The 20,774-nt window shown below is 41.8% G+C and overlaps 1 protein-coding gene across 2 annotated transcripts; it reads left to right on the plus strand.

Annotated features, from left to right (window-relative positions):
- The first annotated feature begins 1,967 nt into the window (after positions 1 to 1,967).
- steap2 (STEAP family member 2, metalloreductase) lies at positions 1,968 to 14,588 on the plus strand. Of its 2 annotated transcripts, none has more exons than XM_004086869.4 (7): positions 1,968 to 3,771; positions 4,044 to 4,181; positions 4,295 to 4,717; positions 6,374 to 6,540; positions 7,106 to 7,633; positions 9,023 to 9,187; positions 13,614 to 14,588. In XM_004086869.4, exons 3-7 carry the CDS (start codon positions 4,324 to 4,326, stop codon positions 13,905 to 13,907), a joined length of 1,548 nt encoding a protein of 515 aa, XP_004086917.1. In that variant the 5' UTR covers positions 1,968 to 3,771; positions 4,044 to 4,181; positions 4,295 to 4,323; the 3' UTR covers positions 13,908 to 14,588. The 2 variants fall into 2 exon arrangements, with proteins under 2 accessions (XP_004086917.1, XP_023806120.1); XM_023950352.2 differs by having other exon boundaries at positions 2,044 to 2,244.
- The last annotated feature ends 6,186 nt before the right edge of the window (positions 14,589 to 20,774 follow it).

Consider the following 20,774-nt stretch of genomic DNA (forward strand, 5'->3'; position numbering starts at 1 on the left):
TAGCATGGATGTCAACAACAGTGTTGTCAACAGGGGAGCTCTTTTTGCATGTGTGTGTGTTGGGGCCGCGCGCGTGTGTGTTAGAGAGAGGAGAGAGAGCGTAGAGCGCTGTGTGTGTGTCTGTGTGTGTGGGGCGGGGGCACGCATCCGTGTTGTGTGTTACGGAGGAAGGAGAACGGTAATAAAAGAAGGCTTCCCCCAGAATAAATGCTGTTGACTCTTAATTAACCCGCTCTGGAGAATCTGAGGGTCTAAACGGGGAAGTGAACCCTGAAGGAGGATCCTCCTTCTGTCCCCCACGCTTCTGACCACGGTCAGAAATAGAAAAAAAAAGTCATTGCGGGAAAGGTTCAAGACCACGCTCGGCCATTTAGCTGGAAATGTTTTCAAAAACCGCCCGGTTGCGATAAGAGCCCTGGAGTTTGGCCTGAATAGAGCTGTCACCCCAAATATTAATCCAATCGGGGACATCGCTTCCCTTCCACTGACTGGTCTCAGCAGCATCGTCCGCCATGGTTGATGTTTACGTTCTCGTTCCCGCCTACTTCAACACAGAATGATGACGTTTGTAGCGTATCTATGACGTACGGGTCAGATTCATGTGGCCTGGCCGTTCAGACGGAGGTCACATTTGAAAAGATGGGATCTGTGTCGTTCAGACTGTCATGAAAAGATCAGATACAGGTCGCATAACGGCAAAAAAGTGGGAATTGGGTTGTTTCAGCCTGCAGTGTGAACGTAGCCCATGACGGGAGCTCGCAGCTGCGGCCCAGAGATGATTGTTAGACTGAAAGACTCCCAATTAGTGTGATTCATCCAGCCACCGATGAGTTGCGCCCCCCTCTCGAATTTTTTGACTTATGTTCCAAATACTACCACAAAAGAGTGAGAAAGAAGATTCTTTGTTCTGATGAGACCAAAACTGAACTTGTGGGGGTTAATTCTAAGCAGTACGTGGGGCAGTGTGCATGCATCTCTACCCCCACGTGCACACTGTCACACTGCTGCTTCATCCCTCCTCCTCACCCACAGTGTATTGAGAAGTCCTCTGCCTGTCTTAGTATCAGAATTTCAAACTTTCCCTGTCTCTCTTCCCCCTGTAAAAAAAAAAGAAAACGTAAATCGTAATAAATACATTAAAATAATAAAAACCAAAACCAAAAGGGGTTTGTACAAATATACAACTTGGTTATCCGAAGACACAGAACGTCTTACTGTAACAGTAGAATGTGTCCAACACAACACTGTTTACTGAGTTGTTGGACAGAACAAGTTAGAAAAAGAGTTTGTGAAACTCAAATGTCAGTTTTCTAGAAATGCTTCATGCAGCTCTGAGCTTCAGGAGGCGATGTGAGAAACTACAGAGGGACGAACACTGTGTCCTCATGTTCAATTGGAGGCGCGATGCTGTTTGATGTTGTCGACTTAAGAAAGAAGTTTGACTTTTGTTCATATGCAGAGGTGAAACGAAGATTTTTTCCTCTGTCTTTAATTTTCTGCAATTTAATAATAATAATAATAATAATAATGCTAATAATAATAATTATAATACTAATGATATTAATAACGCTGATAATTATGATAATAATGCTAATAATAAAAATAATAATGATAAAAATAATAATAACACTAATAATGCTAATAATAATGATAATCATAAGAAGAAGAATAACGCTAATAATGATAATAATTATAATAATAATAATAATGATGATAATAATAATAATGATTATAGTAATAATACCGCTAATAATAATAACGATAATAAGAAGAATAAGAATAACGATAATAATGATAACAATAATAATAATTATAATAATAATAACGCTAATAACTCTAATAATGATAATAATGATAACGCTAATAATGATGATAATAATAATAATAACGCTAATTACGCTAATAATAATAATAATAATAATAATAATAATAATAATAATAATAATAATAATAATAATAATAATAATAACTCGGCCTGTGCTTACAGGTGGGGCTTTAGTTGGGACATTTCCAGCGGTCCGTGAAGGCAGCATCAGGGACACGGTGTGCTGTTCCACATCCACAGGAATTGGTTCCGTAATTTCCGTGCAGCTCATCTGGCTGAGACGCTTCATTCCGGCGGGGGGGTGTTGTGTTTCAGGAGGATCGTCGCTGTTTCTGCTGCGGGGGGGTCTCCGCGCGTTCGAGCCTGCAGCATCAGCAGTGCAGCTCCCTGGAGACTGAGGACGCGCCCGCTGCGTACACGTACGTACACGCTTTCTTCTTTGGAACAGCGACCGGCCTGACAGGCTGTCCGGTACCGGTACCGGTGCCGGTGCTGCAGATATCCAGTCTGTTATTCTGAGCATTCAGAGCAGCGGCTTCATCATGTGGGCCAAATGGAGAAAAAAAGAGATAATTTAACTGTAGTATGTTAAAAACGGCATGTGATCATGGCTCACCATCATGTCTGCATTACATACATGTAAACTGAAGTCTGATCAGGAGTTTCTTTAGGAACAGCTCTGAATTGGGTCATTTACAGGTCATGTGCAGGTCTTAGTTTTCAGGGAGACTAAACATTTGTTTTCATGTTTTTGTTCTACTGAATACGTCAATGCAAACTGCTGTTTTTGTACGTCGCATTTAAACCTTCTCAAGTGTTGGAACTCGAAGCTGAGTAGTATTAAAGAAGTATCTATCTATCTATCTATCTATCTATCTATCTATCTATCTATCTATCTATCTATCTATCTATCTATCTATCTATCTATCTATCTATCTATCTATCTATCTATCTATCTATCTATCTATATATATAGATATATATCTATATCTATATATATCTATATATATATCTATATATAGTGAAGGAATAATAGATATATAGATATATATTTAAACACACACACATATATATGTATGTGGGTGTTTTCTCCTCCAAGCTCGGGTCCTCTACCAGAGGCCTGGGAGCAAGAGGGTCCTGCAGTATCTTAGCTGTTCCTAGCACTGCACTTTTCTGGACTGAGAGGTCTGAGGTCTTTCCAGGTATCTGTTGTAGCCACTCCTCCAGCTTGGGGGTTACTGCCCCGAGTGCTCCAATTACCACAGACACCACTGGCACCTTCACTTTTCAGGCTTTCTCCAGTTCTTCTCTGAGTCCCTGGTATTTCTCCAGTTTCTCATGTTCCTTCTTCCTGATGTTCCCATCGCTTGGTACTGCCACATCCACCACAACGGCTTTCCTCTGTTCTTTATCCACCACTACAATGTCTGGTTAGTTGTCCATTACCATCCTATCAGTCTGGATCTGGAAGTCCCACAGGATCTTTGCCCTCTCATTCTCTACCACCTTCAGAGGTGTTTCCTATTTTGATCTTGGGGTTTCCAGTTCATATTCTGCAAACATATTTTAAACAGTTAAATGACTCTTGCAGGATTAAAGGATAGTTTGCAGTAAAAAGCATAAAGGTAATAAGTACAACAAAGTTGTAGGTGAAAAAAATACCTGTGAACTGGACTGAAATATATGTACATATATATAAATACACATATGTTAAATGATACAGTTATGTTTCTAATGTTGTTTTTCCTTCTACCTACAGTTGTATGAATAGAATGTCATTTGGGTCTTCTGACATCCATTTAACCCTTGTGCTATCCTGTGGGGTCCAGATGACCCCACCCTTCCATTGACGTGTTCTCCCTACCATGACAAAGGTGGATAAAGGTGGAAAGATTTCATGTAATCCATGGACACCAGTGAAGATCACAAATCATTGAAGAAAAAAGGTTCAGAGCACTGTCTAGTGGGTCTAGATGACCCAACTCCCAATGTTAACCCTTGTGCTATCCTATGGGGTCAAGATGACCATTGACGTGTTATTCCATGACAAAGGTGGATAAAGGTGAAGAGGATTTCCTGAGAAATCCCAATGTCAAAGTGCCTAGGATAGCACAAGGGTTAAAGTTGTGATTTCTTACACTTATTGAGAGCCATAACTTTTGGGCATTAATATGCAGTAAATAAATACAGTACATTCTTTGCTTTTGCTTTGTCATAGACTAGACCCCAATCAAATGGACATTGCCAATTAAAGCCAAACTCCGGAGCTTGAGGGCTGGTGTCCTGCTGGCTTTGCTCACATCATCTTGACCAGTCTGCTGCTGCTGACCTGGATCAGGTCTGATTTTCCAACAAGGTGGGGAAAGGGAGACTTGATTAAAACACAAGCAGGACAGTGGCCCTCCAGAAGTCTAGTTTTTCACCTGTGAAGTAGACTTTTCTAATATAATACCTTTATTCCACCTACAGGCTGGTCACATCTAAAGTCAAACAGAACAATGGACTCTGCCTTCATAATAGGACACAAGAGGAGCCCTGGCTTGATGTCTGCTTCCTCTGCCCACCACCTCCATTCAGCTCAGACCTTCTGGGTGCCTAAAGTTGTGAGAGGCAGAGCTGCAGATTTAGGACCTTCTGGTCTGAGGCCAGCTCCAACCACACTGGGAATCTTGGGCTCCGGTGACTTTTCCAAGAGCCTGGCATTTCGGCTGTTACGTTGTGGCTTTTGTGTGGTGGTGGGGAGCCGTCATCCCAAACTAGCAGCTCAGTCGTTTCCTCACGTTGTGGATGTTACACACTATGAAGACGCTGTACAGAAGGTGAACATCGTGTTCCTGGCGATCCGCCGTGAGCACTACTCGGTGCTGTGGGATCTCAAGCATCTGATGGCAGGTAAAGTTCACACGTTCCTTTAGTCCTTTTCAAGAAGAACTTTTAGCTGACTTTTTTTGTCTTGTGTTTTATGCCTGACTATGTTTATTGGGTTTTTGCTGCTTTTGGCATCCCATCCAATTAGTTTTTTTCTCAGGTTTAATCTTGTTTAAACATTGTGAATCACTTTCTTGAGTCGCTCGCTGGGTGCTGTATAGATAAAGATTTACTTGCTTACTTACCCTTGATGTAAATAACGTACCAATGGCGGAGGGTTTTAGACCTGGAATTGGGTTAAAACAGCCCAAAAAAGAGCAGCAGACTCTTATGAAGCTCCATTCACACCGGCAGTGTCGACTCGTGTTCAAGCCATCACTTCCAATGAAAAGTCTGTGTGAATGCCTGGAAGCCCCTGTATCGGGGTTCTGCGTCGAGAACCCTCGTGTTCACGCGTCGCTACGCAATACTTTAAATAGTTCGCGGGCTCTACGAACAGATCGGGCGTTCATTGATCATACGCTGGAAGTTCAACCAACAGAACTTTTGTCTGCTAAATCGCAAAACAGCTGAACTTTAGCCAATTGGATGGAATTACATGACACAAAGCTTTTCGGCTACCTGGAAAGCTAAAGTAGGTTAATTGGCAGCCGACTGTAGCAGTTAAAGGGGGGGGGGGGGGGGGGGGGATACCGGCAGGATCATTATGTCTAACCTTCTTTCTTTTTCTTGTTTTTCTTTTACTGACGAATGACAGAAGTGGTTCTGTTTGAGCTTTATTCACACACTGCTCAGTGTGGTGTCGTTGTTTTATTCTGTCGTGGTTTTGTTCTTGAACTACATTGTCTCTTTTATGACATGACTGCTATTTTTTTCTCTGTAGTAGTCAATATACATGCTGTTGGATCGATGTTTCATGACTGAAGACATGCCTGTTAACTCATTGTGTATTTTTGAAAGTCATCTAATGTGAAAAAGTTGTCTTCAAAACAAAGAAAAATGGTATTCAAACAGACATGTCAGACGTAAAACCAAATGCATTGATATTTTTTTGCAACATTGTGCACAAAGTATTAGTCTGTGCACAAGTTTCTCTGTATGCATACGCTTGATTTTTGACAGATTTCTAACCCCATATGTAGGACAAACCACTGTAGTAAATCCATTTTTCAAGTAAAAGTCCTAGTTTTGTCCGTTAAATGCAGCTTTTACTCTGGAGTCGAAGGCCTCTTTCTCTTTGACTCATTCTACAGTAAGAAACCAGACAAAGAAGTTGAATTTTTGCCGTCTTTATTAATTTGGGAATTTCAATTTAGCTGTAATGTCTTATGTGTGAGAGCCGGAACAGAAGCTTTAGGAAGGAAGAGAATGGAGGGAAGGTAAAACAACTGAAGGGATTGTCTAAGTGATGGACAGAAGTGGTGAAGAGAATCTGAGAGTTTTCAAACTTGAGTTTAGAATCAGATCATCAATAAACATATATAATGTCAATTATATTTTGTTTATGTGCTGCCCGACACCATGTGACCCACTTATGTTCGTGCACATGAATGCCTGCATTGCATTAAAACTTCAACAAATTCACTGAATAGTCTGCTGCATTAAACAGCATTTGCATCACGTTTCTCTTCCAATGTGTTCTCAGGTCAGATGTCTGTTCTTTGTCCTGCTGCTTCACAGGTAAGATCCTGGTGGATGTGAGCAACAACAGGAGGGGGAACCAGTATGCCGAATCCAATGCAGAGTATCTGGCCTCACTTTTGCCCGACTCTGTTGTAGTGAAAGGTTTCAATGTCATCTCAGCATGGGCCATGCAGCAGAACTACCCCCAAGACGCAAGTACACAGGTATGAAAACATCGAAACAAATGGGGACTCAAATTAAATGGTAAATGGTAAATACTCTTAAAGCACTTTACTGCCTTCCATAAAAACCCACAGTGCTGTACAGCCATAGTCCCATTCACACACATTTACACACATACACACACTGATGGCGGCTCCACTCCCAACAACAGTGCATAAGTGGGGTTCAGTGTCTTGCCCAAGAATGCGTTGACATGGCCAGGCAAGGCGGGAATCAAGCTTGTGAGCTCCCGATCAGAGGTCCACCGCTACATCTCTGTACTACAGCAGCCCCAAATTAAGATGATTGAGTTTTTTTTTGTGTGTGTGTGCAAATACAATATTCAAAATCATACAATGTGATTTCTGGGTTTGATTGTTTTTTAGATTCTGTCCCATTTAAAGTGTATCTATGATGAACATGCATGACCTGGATCAGGTCTGATTTTCCAACAAGGTGGGGAAAGGGAGACTTGATTAAAACACAAGCAGGACAGTGGCCCTCCAGAAGTCTATCTTTTAAGAAGGACAACTTGCAGAGTCTTTGATATTTTTTGCCCCTCCGTAGGTCTTTGTTTGCAGTGATTCTTTGGAGGCTCGACAACAGATTATGGAATTAGCCCACCAACTCAACTTCCAGCCAGTGGACATGGGCACTTTGTCCTCATCCCGCTATATTGAGAATATTCCAAGGCGGTTATTTCACGATTGGAAAGGTCCTGTCCTCGCTGCCGTGGCCTTCTCTATTTTCTTTTTTTCGTATTCTTTTGCTCGTGATATAATCCATCCGTACTTTAAATACAAGCAAAGTGACTTCTACAAGATCCCAATAGAGATAGTGAATCGGACCCTGCCCACCGTCGCTATCACACTCCTGGCCCTGGTGTACCTGCCTGGCCAGCTGGCAGCGATCCACCAGCTGTATTATGGTACCAAATATAAACTTTTCCCAAAGTGGCTGGAAGGCTGGCTGCAGAGTAGGAAGCAGCTTGGCCTCATCAGCTTTTTCCTGGCTGCTGTCCATGGACTCTACAGCCTCTGTCTGCCCTTCAGACGGTCTGAGAGGTACCTGCTGCTCAACACTGCTTACCAACAGGTCAGTGTTCAAAAATATCAACAACAGAACAAGACATTTCCCTGATGAGTGGCAATCCTGTTTCATGTCTTTGTTTATGTAATTATTTCATTTACATGAAAGCAGTATATAGATCACAATTGTGTGCGTGAATGTTGTATGCGTGTTGTGTGCACTCGTGTCCGATGAGTTCAGTCTGAAGTTGTCTTTTCCCGTAACCAAAAGTGCGTTTGAAAAAAAGGTGGAGCTTATATCATGTGGTGAAAAGTCGTCACCACATGTATGTAGTAGTGTGGGTGTTGTTTGTCCCCTCCCCAACTGTATGAAGGGGAGTGAGGTCCGTCATATGACACTAAAAATCCCACTCTGATCATCTCTAGATCTGTTTTCAAAGCAGAGGGCTCTTTTAATTCTGATTATGCTGTCTGTAGCCACAAGCTAACATCAACGGCGCTAAAAAAATGGCGAGCAGTATAGGTGCAATCCAGCTGTACAGTTCTAAGGCAGATTCCAGTTTGGATGAGGAGGAAAACAAAGACGTACATGAGTGGGTGAGGAGGAGGAGCGAAGAAGTGAGATTTTTCAGTAGCTACGCCACAAATCAGAGTTTTTCAGACGGAATGTTTTCATCCTCTCCTGATCCATCACCAATACAAAAATATGCTGTTTTAATCCTCAGTTCTTTAGTTTGTGTCCTCCGTCATGAGAAAATGCTTTAACCCTTGTGCTATCCTAGGCACTTTAACATTGGGAGTTGGGTCATCTAGACCCACTAGACAGAGCTCTGAACCTTTTTTCTTCAATGATTTGTGATCTTCACTGGTGTCCATGGATTACATGAAATCTTTCCACCTTTATCCACCTTTGTCATGGTAGGGAGAACACGTCAATGGAAGGGGGGGGGGGGGGTCATCTAAGATAGCACAAGGGTTAAGAACGTGTCCAAAACACCAAAAACACAATTTTCACTGGAGTGGGTCTCTAAGAGTGTGGACAGGTGTCCTTTAACTAGTAGTGTGATTATTACAGGTAACGAGTGGAGGACAGAAGAGCTTCCTAAAGAAGAAGGAATAGTTTCTGCCCCATCAAAAGCTGCAGTTATCGTACGATGTGATTTTTGTGTTCTGTTTCTGCCTTCCTGTCTCTCACAGTGTTTCTTTGAGAAACATTACAGACCTCTCATCTTTTGAAGTGGACGTTTGTCCTGAATTGAATGATTTCATTGATACAATTGTGCTAATTACAGAATATGAACACTTGTATTAGTCCTGAAACGGGGAAATGTCTTGTTTGATGTTTAGTCCATTTTTCTCACAACTGTGGTTGTCCACAGTGGCACTTTTCCTTCCCAGGACTCAAACTAGCATCCCAGATCTGTGAAATGAATGTTGCCTTGCTCTGTGTTGGCAGGTCCATGCACATGTGGAAAATTCTTGGAATGAGGAGGAAGTGTGGAGAGTGGAGATGTACATTTCCTTTGGGATTATGAGTTTTGGGCTGTTGTCTATTCTGGCCATCACATCCGTTCCTTCCATCAACACTACGCTCAACTGGAGGGAATTTAGCTTTATACAGGTAAGAATGTTCACCAAGAGAGTTTTTAAGCACGGCGCAGAACTCTGCTTTATTATTGTAATAAAGAGTGGTGTAGCTGTAAACCCATGCCAAGGATTATATATTCACAATAACCTAAAATAAAACATTTACATACAATCAGTTATTTCTACTTGACCGAACATGTGCCAAGCAACTCCACATGATTTTATGTCTTCATTGATTCATCACATGAACTCAAAAGACTGAACATATAACTCCAGAAGTCCCACTGAAGCATTTTTGATGCAGCCAAAAATACTCTGTAGATAAGGGTTTCTCTATTGGACTTAAAGCAACTTTATGAAACAATCTGTATTAGTGGGCAGACAATATATTCCACATTTAGAATGAATGCAAAAAGAATAAAACATGTAAATACAAGCACTTACAAAAATTGTAGGCGAAAGTGTGATAGGCATAAAAATGTGTTTTGAAATATGTCTAAAAAGCATTTACTAAACGTGAAAAGTATGATATTAAAACGGCAAACTCTTGGCTTGAAAAACAATCTTAAAGAAGGAAGACAAAACAATATATAATTCTCTAAAGTCCAAAGCTTAATGTTAAGTCGGATAAAGAAAAGAACAGAAGAGCCTAAAAAGCTAAACTCTTGGGATGAGCATCTCTAGAAGTGAGAGAGTTGTCTCTGGTGCAGATTTAAACGGACACGAATGGTGCAGGAAACAGAGGTGATGAGGAGGTGATGGACAAGTTTGGTAACCAGGAGACTAACGTAGAAGGACAGATGGTGGTTTGTTTAGCAAAAAAGATAGAAATGGCTCTAGTGAATACGTTTTTTGAGAAGAGACAGGAACATTGGATAACCTATAAGAGTGGAGGTAGAAGCACACAGACAGACATGTAATCTGAAGGAGATCAGTGACTGCAAACTAGAGGTAGTGAGAGTGTTTCCAGACAGCATAGGATGGTGGTGTGTAGGATGACCATGGAGATGAAGAAGATGAAGAAAGAAAGGACAAAGGCAGAGCCGAGGACAAACTGGTGGAAGCTGAAAGAGGAGGAATGTTGCATGACTTTGAAGAAGCAGTCAAAAACAGGCTGTGGTTGGTCAGGAGGAATCCCCAGATGACTGGGGAACTACAGCTAATGTGGTCAGGGAGACAGGTAGGAGTGTACTTGGTGAGTCATCAGGAAAGAAAGTTGATAAGGAGACTTGGTGGTGGAATGAACGATGTCAAATAGGAAAAAATCGATAAAGGAATGTGGGCATGGTAAACAAAAAACGATCGCAAAAAAGTTATGACTGCTAAAAAAATTCGGATTTTTTATTAAAGAATCGGCTAAAACCCAGATAACTTTGTTGAGTATATCCAAACAAAGTTTTGAAATCATTACGTGATGGCGACACAATCTACGGTTTGGCGGCCATTTTGTGCCAAAACCTGCTTTTTTGAGATTTTTACACAATATGGAAAAATGAACTTTTTTTAGAGCGATTTTCATGATTTTTTTTTTTTTTTTTACTTTTCCTGTCCAACAGCTGGGCAGGCAGATGAGGAGGGCCTCTTGTGTTGAACATATTTTACTTTAACAAGAGGGGTTATTAATCTTCAGACAAACCAGAGGTATGTCTGAATAAACCCCTTTTGTAATTGAGGCCAAACTTAATTAATTTCAATCATATTTGAAAATCTTTGGTGTTGGACCGGACGGAAAAGGAAAGAAGGGAAGAAGAGAGAGGGATGTTAAAGAGAGGGGGGGATTGGAGGGTGATAATAGGAGGGGGAGGGGGGATAAGACCATGAAGCAGCATAAAGCAACAAGTTTACTGAATGTTTATCATTACGGTAAGGTTCAAATGTAGTACAAATCTCAAAGGGCGGGGCCTGTTCACACACACTCAAATGTTATCAACACACCTGCTAGCTGTAAAAATGTCCACATTTCAACATGTACACAAAACAGATAGTGTTCACACACGCAGACTTATGCCTTTAAACCAACTAGTGTGAAATATTTCATTCATTCAATCATGCAAACTATTAGTGAAAATGTGAGCTAACACCTGTGCTCAGGTGAGTGTTTATGTTCTTCTAAAATGGATGGTGGAATGTGAAAAGAAGGAGGAGGAGCGCCCAGCCACCCCCACACCCAGACCCCCGCCGCAGCAGCTGCGGCAGCCAGAACCCCCCAACACCACACGGCAGCAGGCAGAGAACAACCGCCCCCCGGGCGACCACTTGCTACCCAGGCCAGGGCCAGCAGGACCGCCGCAGGCCCCCAGAGCCAGAGAGCAGGGAGGCATGGGGGGAAAGAGAGCGCCGCCCCTGCCCAACTAGGAGAGCAGCCCCCCCGCCGCGCCAGGAGGGCCCAACGCAGGGCCCCACCCGAGAAGGGCGCCCACAGCCCCAGACGAGCACCCCATCAACACCCAGGAGTTCGGGGCATCACCTTGCCCCAACCCCAGGTACGAGCCAGGACCCCCCAAGGGAGACCCACTCCGCACTCCAGGCAGCCACCCACCCGGCCCACGGTTGGTCCAGGAAGGAGCAAGGCAGGGGCCCGCCGCCCCCGCCCAGGAGGGGAGCACCCCGGGGAAAAGGGGGGCCAACGAGGGGTGTTGTAAACATGGCCCGACCAGGCTCGACCACAGTTGGAAATTTGGCGGTGCTGCTCAGGGGCAAGGACCAGAACCCACCCCACAGGGATAAGGGACACCCCCGGCTCAGATGTAATGTGAACCCTTTCCCTGCACGGAGAGAGCACTGCCGGGCCCAGGAATCCGGCACCCAGGGGACACGGCCACCATTGCCAAGGGCCCAGTACCCCCCCCCCCCCCCCACCAGGGATGGGGTAGGGGACAGATGGTCCTAGGTCCCTACTTCCTTGCAAAATGTGTGTGCGTGTGTGTGTGTGAGGGTGTGTGTGTGTGCATGTGTGTGTGTGTGTTTATGTTTGAATGTATATTTTGAGGAGTAAAGGGTGTGTGTACTAAGGGAGTGCAGTTAAAATTGGCAGGTAGGGCATTGAGGGGACATCTCCTGATTACTCACAGTGATGTACCCTCACCCTTCCCACCAAGGGGCCCTAAATGTCTAAGGTGTGGTTAAAATTGGGGTGTAGGGTGCTAGGAGGACATCTGCTGCTTACTGGCAGTGATGTCCAAGCACCCCCCCTACCAAGGGCCCTACATGTCTATTTTCATGAAATTTGACTCACATGTCCCTAGCGTAAGTCTGCAATCACCTGGAGTTTCGTCGACCTTTGACCTCGGGAAAAGGCCGCCATCTTGAATTTTCTATTAAAAACACCTTTACCACCATATTCAAACTTAAACTTGTCGTTGGAATATTCATCGATCGTCTCGAAACTTTTTGGGCATCAATGGAAAGCTACTGTGGAAAAAATGTTGGAATTAGGAGTTGTAGATTTTGAACGGCGTGCACGTGAGGAGTCAGCAAAGTGCCGCACTGTTGTGTGAATGTGCATGAATGGTCCCGGTGATGGTCAGAGGGGCCGTAGGCGCGAAATGGCAGCCACGCCTCTGTCAGTTTGCCCCAGGGCAGCTGTGGCTACAACCGTAGCTTACCGTCACCAAGTATGAATGAGGAGTGAATGAATAATGGACATAATGTAAGCGCTTTGAGTGTCTTGAAAAGCGCAGATAAATCCAATCCATTATTATTATTATTATTATTATTATTATAACTTCTATGTTTTTCAATGGACTACTGTGAAATTTGAATGCATGCATTCATGCCTGAAACTGAATACACTGAAAAACACTGGATATGGACATATAAGGAATGTGGGCATGGTTAGCATAAAACCACTGTTGCTAAGGACAACAAAAAGTTTACTTTTTCCGATCTGTCTGAAACTGACGTGGATCTGTTCGTCATCCCGAGGCGACCAAAACATAAAATGGTTGCTATGGAGATAAAATCAACAGAAATGCCGCCATTTTGAAAAAAGAGTTTTTTTTAATCAACTTATGACACATAGCTTTCACCAATGGAGCAATGTGTTTTTGAAGTCAGTTGATGATACTGATCGCTAAGTTAGCACTTTTAGCTATATTAGCATAACTAGCATAGTTAGCATAATTAGCATTTTGAGCAATGTGTTTTTCTGAGAGAGTTGATGATGCTGATCAAAATATCAGCACTTTTAGCCACATTAGCAAAACTAGCATTGTTAGGATAATTAGCATTTCGAGTAATGTGTTTTTCTGAGAGAGTTGATGATGTTGATCGCATTGCTAGCACTTTTGGCCACATTAGCAAAACTAGCATATGCAAGTTTGACTATCCTTGATCAAAGGTGGGCGGTGATGGCGGCGGTGGTGCGTAGTGTTAGGCGTGGAAGGTGGGCTGCGTCTGCGGGCCATTCAGCGCCGCTTGCGGCTTTAATTATTTATGCATTCTTCTTGTGTCTGCTTCAGTCCACTCTGGGTTACATCGCCCTCCTCATCGCCACCTTCCACGGGTTGCTGTTTGGCTGGAAGCAAGCCTTTGAGAAGAATGCCTATCACTTCTACCTGCCTCCCAGCTTTATGGTGGCCCTTGTTCTGCCAGTGTGTGTCATCATGGGAAAGGTCTTCATGTTGATGCCCTGTGTGGCCTGCAAGCTCAAGAAGATTCACATGGGAATGGACAGAAGTCTGCATGGGTGCCGGCGCCTGGAGCCTGTTGGATCAGCCGCCAACGTGTCACCTGAGAGAGTCACCATAATGTGATCAGAAAGGCTGATCCATGCTTAGAGTAACCTTTAGCCATTTTTCCAGTCTGAAGCCATACATATTTCACCAAAAATGTTTGTGCTGTTTATATTCTCAGACATTTGTGAGAAACATACATTCCAACCCCTTGAGTTATATCTTTAATAAAGAGAAATAATTGATAGTGATTTTACTTTGCAGAACTGATCCAAGCTTCCAGCCCAAAGGCCTCCAACCTGAGGCGTTCAGAGTCACATGCACCTTTTTTATTGCTCAGTTAACCCTTGTGCTATCCTAGGCACTTAAACATTGGGAGTTGGGTCATCTAGACCCACTAGACAGTGCTCTGAATCTTTTTTCTTCAATATTTGTGATCTTCACTGGTGTCCATGGATTACATGAAATCTTTCCACATTTATCAACCTTTGTCATGGTAGGGAGAACACCTCAATGGAAGGGTGGGGTCATCTAAGATAGCACAAGGGGTATAGGTTTGAGTTCACGTCCTGTTTTTTTTCAAGGTTTACTGTTTTGTTGTTGTTTCGAGTTTTACTTTTGGTCCCCATCTGCCCTGATTGTGTTCACCCGTGTCTCGTTTGTCTGTATGTATTTACGTCCTGTCTTTCCCTTCCTCCTGTACTGCTCCAAAGGTTAATGTTCCCCGAGTTCTTGTGTGTTTGTAGTGTAGATTTCAAGTTTCGACTTTACCTGTCTGATGCAGTGGTTTTTTTATTTGTTTTTTTTTTTTATTAAAGTCTCTGTTCCCCTGCAACCTCCTGCCTCCTCCTGCCTCCTCATCCTCCATGCGCCTGGGTACGTCCTCATTTCCCCATGACATGTATATATATAAGGGGCACCTGGCAAAAATTCGCCGCCTAAGAGGAGAGTGAAGTGGTCGCCATCTGCTTTGTAATAACCAACAAAAGTTTCCTTCAGCGCTGTAATACTCTGGCTCATTAATTCTCCTTTTGGTGAATGTCTCTATTCCTTCAATGCTCCTCCTCTACTGTACGGTGGCTGAGAACAGCCATTGCAAAAGAGAAAAAATAGCTGCAAACAAAATGAATCTTGGACTGTTTTGCTGGTGACACCTCTCTGTCTGCCAGCCAGCTAGCAGCCCGCGGTCACGTGTGGGAGGAGCTTCCAGCTAATGATTTTAGCCTGATCGCTACATGGAGCGGTGTCTGTGTTCATGTCATTTACAATGCATGCCGGTGGTGATGAGAGATCAGCTTTATTTATTATGAAGAGTTCTACAAAAACATGGGTGATCACATCTTCATTCAGGGTTCACAAGATCATTCAAAGATTCTCCCGGTAACGGCAGCTTCTAAGAGCCGTCTATATGTCAGCTGCTTCCGCGTGTTTCTGTGTGTGACCCACTTTTAAGGCTCAATGTCCCGCCATAACTCAAGAGGGGAAAATGAAAACAATAAAATTAGGGGACCTTTTTATAATGAAAATAAGAAGATATCAGTTTGGTAAAGTTAGAAACATATTCACAGATTCTGACTTCCTGCCTCGACTCTACAGATCTGTCGGCAAGTAGGTCAATCATTTTGTGTTAACACAGAGAGTGAACTACAAATGCATTTCAAAAGAAAAAATATCATTTTTGTGCCTTTTAATGAGAATTGTTAACTTCCAGTAGTAAACGGAGACACGGCAGTGAGACCGTCAACAAAGTGCAAGTTCAGAGAAAAAACATTCTGTAAAAATCAATAATCTCTCAAAAATGAATGAATGTCTACATTTATATGAGCTGGAAATGAAGACTCCTCAGCATATTCATGTTGCAATCAATATGTGAGAAACTCCATCTTCGTCTTATTTTATTGTATATATATATATTTTAAATATTAATAGAGATATGAATAAATAGCTCTGAATATACTAAAGCTGTTGTCACCAAACTTTCTGTACTGACTACTCATGACCCATTGTCCTACTAGAACGTGTTGTGACAGAAGCTTCAGAGCTGTTGAGCATTCTTGACCAATTATGATCCATATTCAAATATTAAAAAATCCTAAAAATAAAAAACAGTAATTTTCTGACATAATCTCCATTAACCTGGAGCACCACTAAGGCCTATAATAGACAGCACTGGATCAGTAATCTACAATATTTCCAAATGAATTACAGACTTATTGAAACCCCTCCTAGGAAACACAGACGACCATTGTAAGAAAGCAAGACAGCTGGCAAAAGAACTCAAAAACACAAAGATGGAAGCAACGAAATATTCAATTCACATGATGTAGCATCACTATTCACTGGGACTCCAGTAGAAGCCACACTACAAACAGTGCAGGAACAATTAAGCAGACAAATCGCTAAGGAAATGTAAAACTCTCACGGTTAACGATATCACATAACTACTCCATTTGGTCACTACATCCACCTATTTTCAATTTCGCAACACCATCTACAGACAAAAGGAAGGCTTTCCCATGGGAGACCACTATCATGCCAATGTGCAGCTTCTTCATGGAAGATCTGGAGAAGAAAGCAATAACACCTGCACTGGAGCACTGCTGTCCAACACTATGGAAATGCTACGTTGATGATATTCTGGAAAAAGTCAAAAATAGACACACACAGGAGATCACAGACCACTTGAACACCATGGACGATACGGGACAAATCAAATTCACACATGAAGAGGAAAAGATAACGGCATCAACTTTCTGGATGTAAACATCACTCACTCAGAAAATAGGGACATGAAAATAAATGTGTACAGGAAACCAACTCACATAGATCAATGTTTATCATCGACATCAGAACACCCTACCACTCACAAAGTATCCGAAGTAAGAACTTAATTTGACCACGCAGAAGTGGTAACGGACAGGGAGGACAAAACGGAAGAGAAGAAACACGTTAAAAATTCTTTGATCAAGTGCCAATATCCTCAGTGGGCCATAAAAAAGGGACAAAATCAGGTGGAGCAGAGGAGAAACAAGGAACCAGAGAAGAAGAAACAAACAAGGAAGACAGAAAACATAGGAATAGTCACATTGCCATACATCAGAGAAGTAACAGAATGATGAAAAAACATCACATCAGTACCCAGGGGGGCATTCCAGAATGCTAACTCCACGGTAAGTTTGAGGCTAAGGAAGCGGATAACCTCAGCTTTCAGGTCCAAAAATGAAGGTATGTTTCAGGCTATGTCAAGTTGCCATAGCAACGCCTGCTCAGGGGGGTATTCCAGAAAGCAGGTTATGCTAGCTCCCACAATAAGTTTGAGGCTAAGGAAGTTGATAACCTCAACTTTCGGTTCCAGAAATGAAGGTATGTTTCTATGGAAGCGAATCTGTAGCATAAATAAAAAGCAAAGTCAAAACCAGAAATGCTTTTTCATTTTCAAAATGAAGCTGCATTTTTTGACTCAAAAATAAAATACTGCTATGTAGTCCTGAGAAGCTGTGTAAAGTTCACAACCAACTCAAAGCCGTCTTCTCTGCCACTAACACAGTCTGCTCCTGGTGCGTGTGTCTGTGTCTGTCAGCGGCCGGCACGCGGAGAAAGCAGTGACGTCATCGCCCCGCCTCCCCTCTGCTAATGCTTTTCCTAAATGAATAATGTGACAAGGTGCACAGGTTGGATGTGAAAATGCAAATGCAATCCCCTCTTTGCATTTTCGTTGTAATTATGACACAGAATAAGCGGTTTTAAGTATAAAATGAAAAAGCATTTTGAAATATTGCTTTTTCTTTTTAATTTTGAGTCAAAAAATGCAGCTACATTTTGAAAATTAAAAAGCATTTCTATTAATCCATTTTAATTGTCAAATTAGACATTTCTAAATGAATTTTGCTACACATTTACCATGGACCTTTTTGAAAATGAAACGTCAAATACCATTTTCTTTATCATTTTAATTAAGTGACAGAAAAGCTGGGTTGAGGAAGGAAATGAAAAAGCATTTTGAAGTATTGCTTTTTCTTTTTAATTTTGAGTCAAAAAATGCAGCTTCATTCTGAAAATTAAAAAGCATTTCTATTAATCCATTTTAAATGTGAAATTAGACATTTCTAAATGAATTATGCTACACATTTACCAAAGACCGTCTTGAAAATGAAATGTCAAATACCATTTTCATTTTAATTTTAATTAAGTGACAGAATAAGCAGTGTTGAAGAAGGAAATGAAAAAGCATTTAGGTGGTTTGCTTTTTCATTATATTTTTGAGTCAAAAAATGCAGCTTCATTTTGAAAATGAAAAAGCATTTCTGGTTTTGACTTTGCTTTTTATTTATGCTACATAATCGCTTCCATATGTTTCAGGGTATGTCAAGTTGCCATAGAAACTCATGTTCTGAACATAACCTGGTCTGGAGCAGGTTTAGTTGAAGGTTAAGCTTAATTATTTGCTTCAGTTAAGATAAATCATTTTTTTAGTTAAGTCAGCTTAAAAATAACTAGTTTTCAGACTTTTATTTTCCTTTTATTCAAATTAATTCAATTAAGTAGGTGTAACTTTGGTGCTGCTGTTAGATCGGCACCACAAGGGATTGTGGGATACCATTCCCTTTGCCTGTCTGGATGGACTTGGGTTTAAGTGTGGGTTTTTGACCAAATGTGTTTAGTTGTTTTACTGTGTTTCACCATGTTCTATTGAGTTATTTTGTCCTACTAAGCTTATGTCTCTGCACCATAAGTGAGAGGAAGGGAGAGGATGATGAGTTTATTTTGCACCCCTAAACGTCCAGTAATGTAATGACCATGATGGAAATTCCTAAATTAATTGTATGCACTATGTGCATAGCCTTTCATTTTTTTATTTTTATAAAAATGAGAACATCTGCCGGCTAGAGTTCAAGAATTATAATTAATTAAGATGAAAAAAAAGATGAATTGAATTGGAGTAAAATGACATTTAGTTAGATAAATATGTAAATTTGAGTTGTATAAACAACTATTGAGTTTTATAGACGTAAGAAATTAGGTTGAATAAATTTAACTCAATTACTTGTTCCAATAGAAGTAATTCATCTAAGTTGGCAAAATAGGATAAGTTATATTATATGCGTCACATGAAAATGGAAATAAGATCAGAAACTCGTGCGTTTACTTTGTCTGTACTTCTATTTTTGAAACTATTTCTTTAGCTGATGATGCATCCGTATTACTTTTTTGACGGACGTATAATCTTTATACGCCGTCATTAAAATCTCAGACTCCGTCTGTCGTGCTCTCTTTTTTTCTCCATGCGTTTCCATGGTGACTCTGGAAATCGGCAATCCATTGAGAATGTCTTTGTGTACTTGCCGTGCACGTGCATTAACCCAGGGTTACCAAGTCGAGCGTAATTACGCCAACTCATATCCGGTCTGTTGGAACCGACATACCCAAAGTAAGCAAGTTCAGGTGGATTTCAGCCAGAGTTCAGGGTTAAGGTCAGGCTAGTTTAAACATGCTTCCTGGAATACCCCCCTGGTCTGGAGCAGGTTTAGTTGAAGGTTAGTTTGTTTTCAGAGAGGTGAAACAGCATGGCGTGTCCATTTGAAGATGATTTAGTGAATGAAGAAGCTCAGATAATACTTTTTCCACCATGAGAGGGTGATAAGACCACATATGGATGTTGGAAAGATAAACTTTATTACTTTGATCTAACCTAATTATTTGCTTTAGTTAAGATAAATCATTTTTTTAGTTAAGTCAGCTTAAAAATAACACGTAGTTTTCAGACAGTTTCATTCAAATTAATTCAATTAAGTAGGTGTAACTTTGGTGCTGCTATTAGATCGGCACCACAAGGGATTGTGGGATACCATTCCCTATGCCTGTCTGGACGGATTTGGGTTTAAGTGTGGCTTTTTGACCAAATGTTAGTAAGCAAGTTCAGGCGGATTTCAGCCAGAGTTCAGGGTTAAAGTCACGGTAGTTTAAACATGCTTCCTGGAAAACACCCCAGTTAAACTGTGTAAAAAACACAGGCAACTACTGGTACATCCAAAAGACAAGATTGAGCAAAATAAGAAATGCAACGTCATTTATCATGTCACACCTGGGTCAAAGGCAGTATAATATTAATGTTATTTAGAGCTGTGTCAAATGAACTTGAACAGGGTTCTGGGCTGTACCAGGTGATCACTCAGTTAAAGGTGGACAAACCTTTTTAAAGTCAGATGGACACAGAAGGGTCTCCACCTCATCCGTAAATGAGTCCTCCTACAGTCAGAGCAGCTGCCCGCTGATCAGACACTTGCCTGAATCTGCCACACAAATTACAGATACGGAGGATCTGCATTGATCAGCCGCACTTTGCTCGAGCACAGATTGACAGATTGTGTGTTCGTGTTCGTTAGGTCATCGCTATGGTAAACAAGCCCATCTGGGATCGATTCATGTTGGCAGAAATTCATTTCTATTCAGCTCACATGTGAAAACAGACATGAATACTTACAACAGAATCATAGGTGTAATCAGTAATCTATTACTCTGATACATTCAGTAATTGCAGTAGCATCTGGCTTTCTAGTCTATTGGCTAGACAATTGTGTGGCCTGCAATTAAAGTCTAGGAAATGAGTGCACACAGGCCAGAGGCCTTCAGAATGACCATGTAGATCCAGCCAAGCTTTATCTGGTCACCATGGTGATGTGGGTTGGACTCACTCAACGTACTGTAGAAGTATATTGCAAAACAGGCTAATTTTAAATTGAACCCCTCTGGCTGGACTTTTCCAACGAGGCTGAGGAGTGTGACTCCCCAGAACACCCTCTGCTCCACCTTCTTGAAAAGGGAACCACCACCCCTGTCTGCCAGTCCCGTGATACAGTTCCCAACTCCCATGTTGTGCGTGGAAGTGAGCCCAACAATATTTAGCCGCTAACTCTCAGCCTCCCGCATAAGCTCAGCTTCCGTCCCCCC

This window comes from Oryzias latipes, chromosome 20 (assembly GCF_053564925.1).
Source record: "Oryzias latipes strain Hd-rR chromosome 20, Olatipes_Hd-rR_3.1".
In the NCBI taxonomy this organism is placed as follows: Eukaryota; Metazoa; Chordata; class Actinopteri; order Beloniformes; family Adrianichthyidae; genus Oryzias; species Oryzias latipes.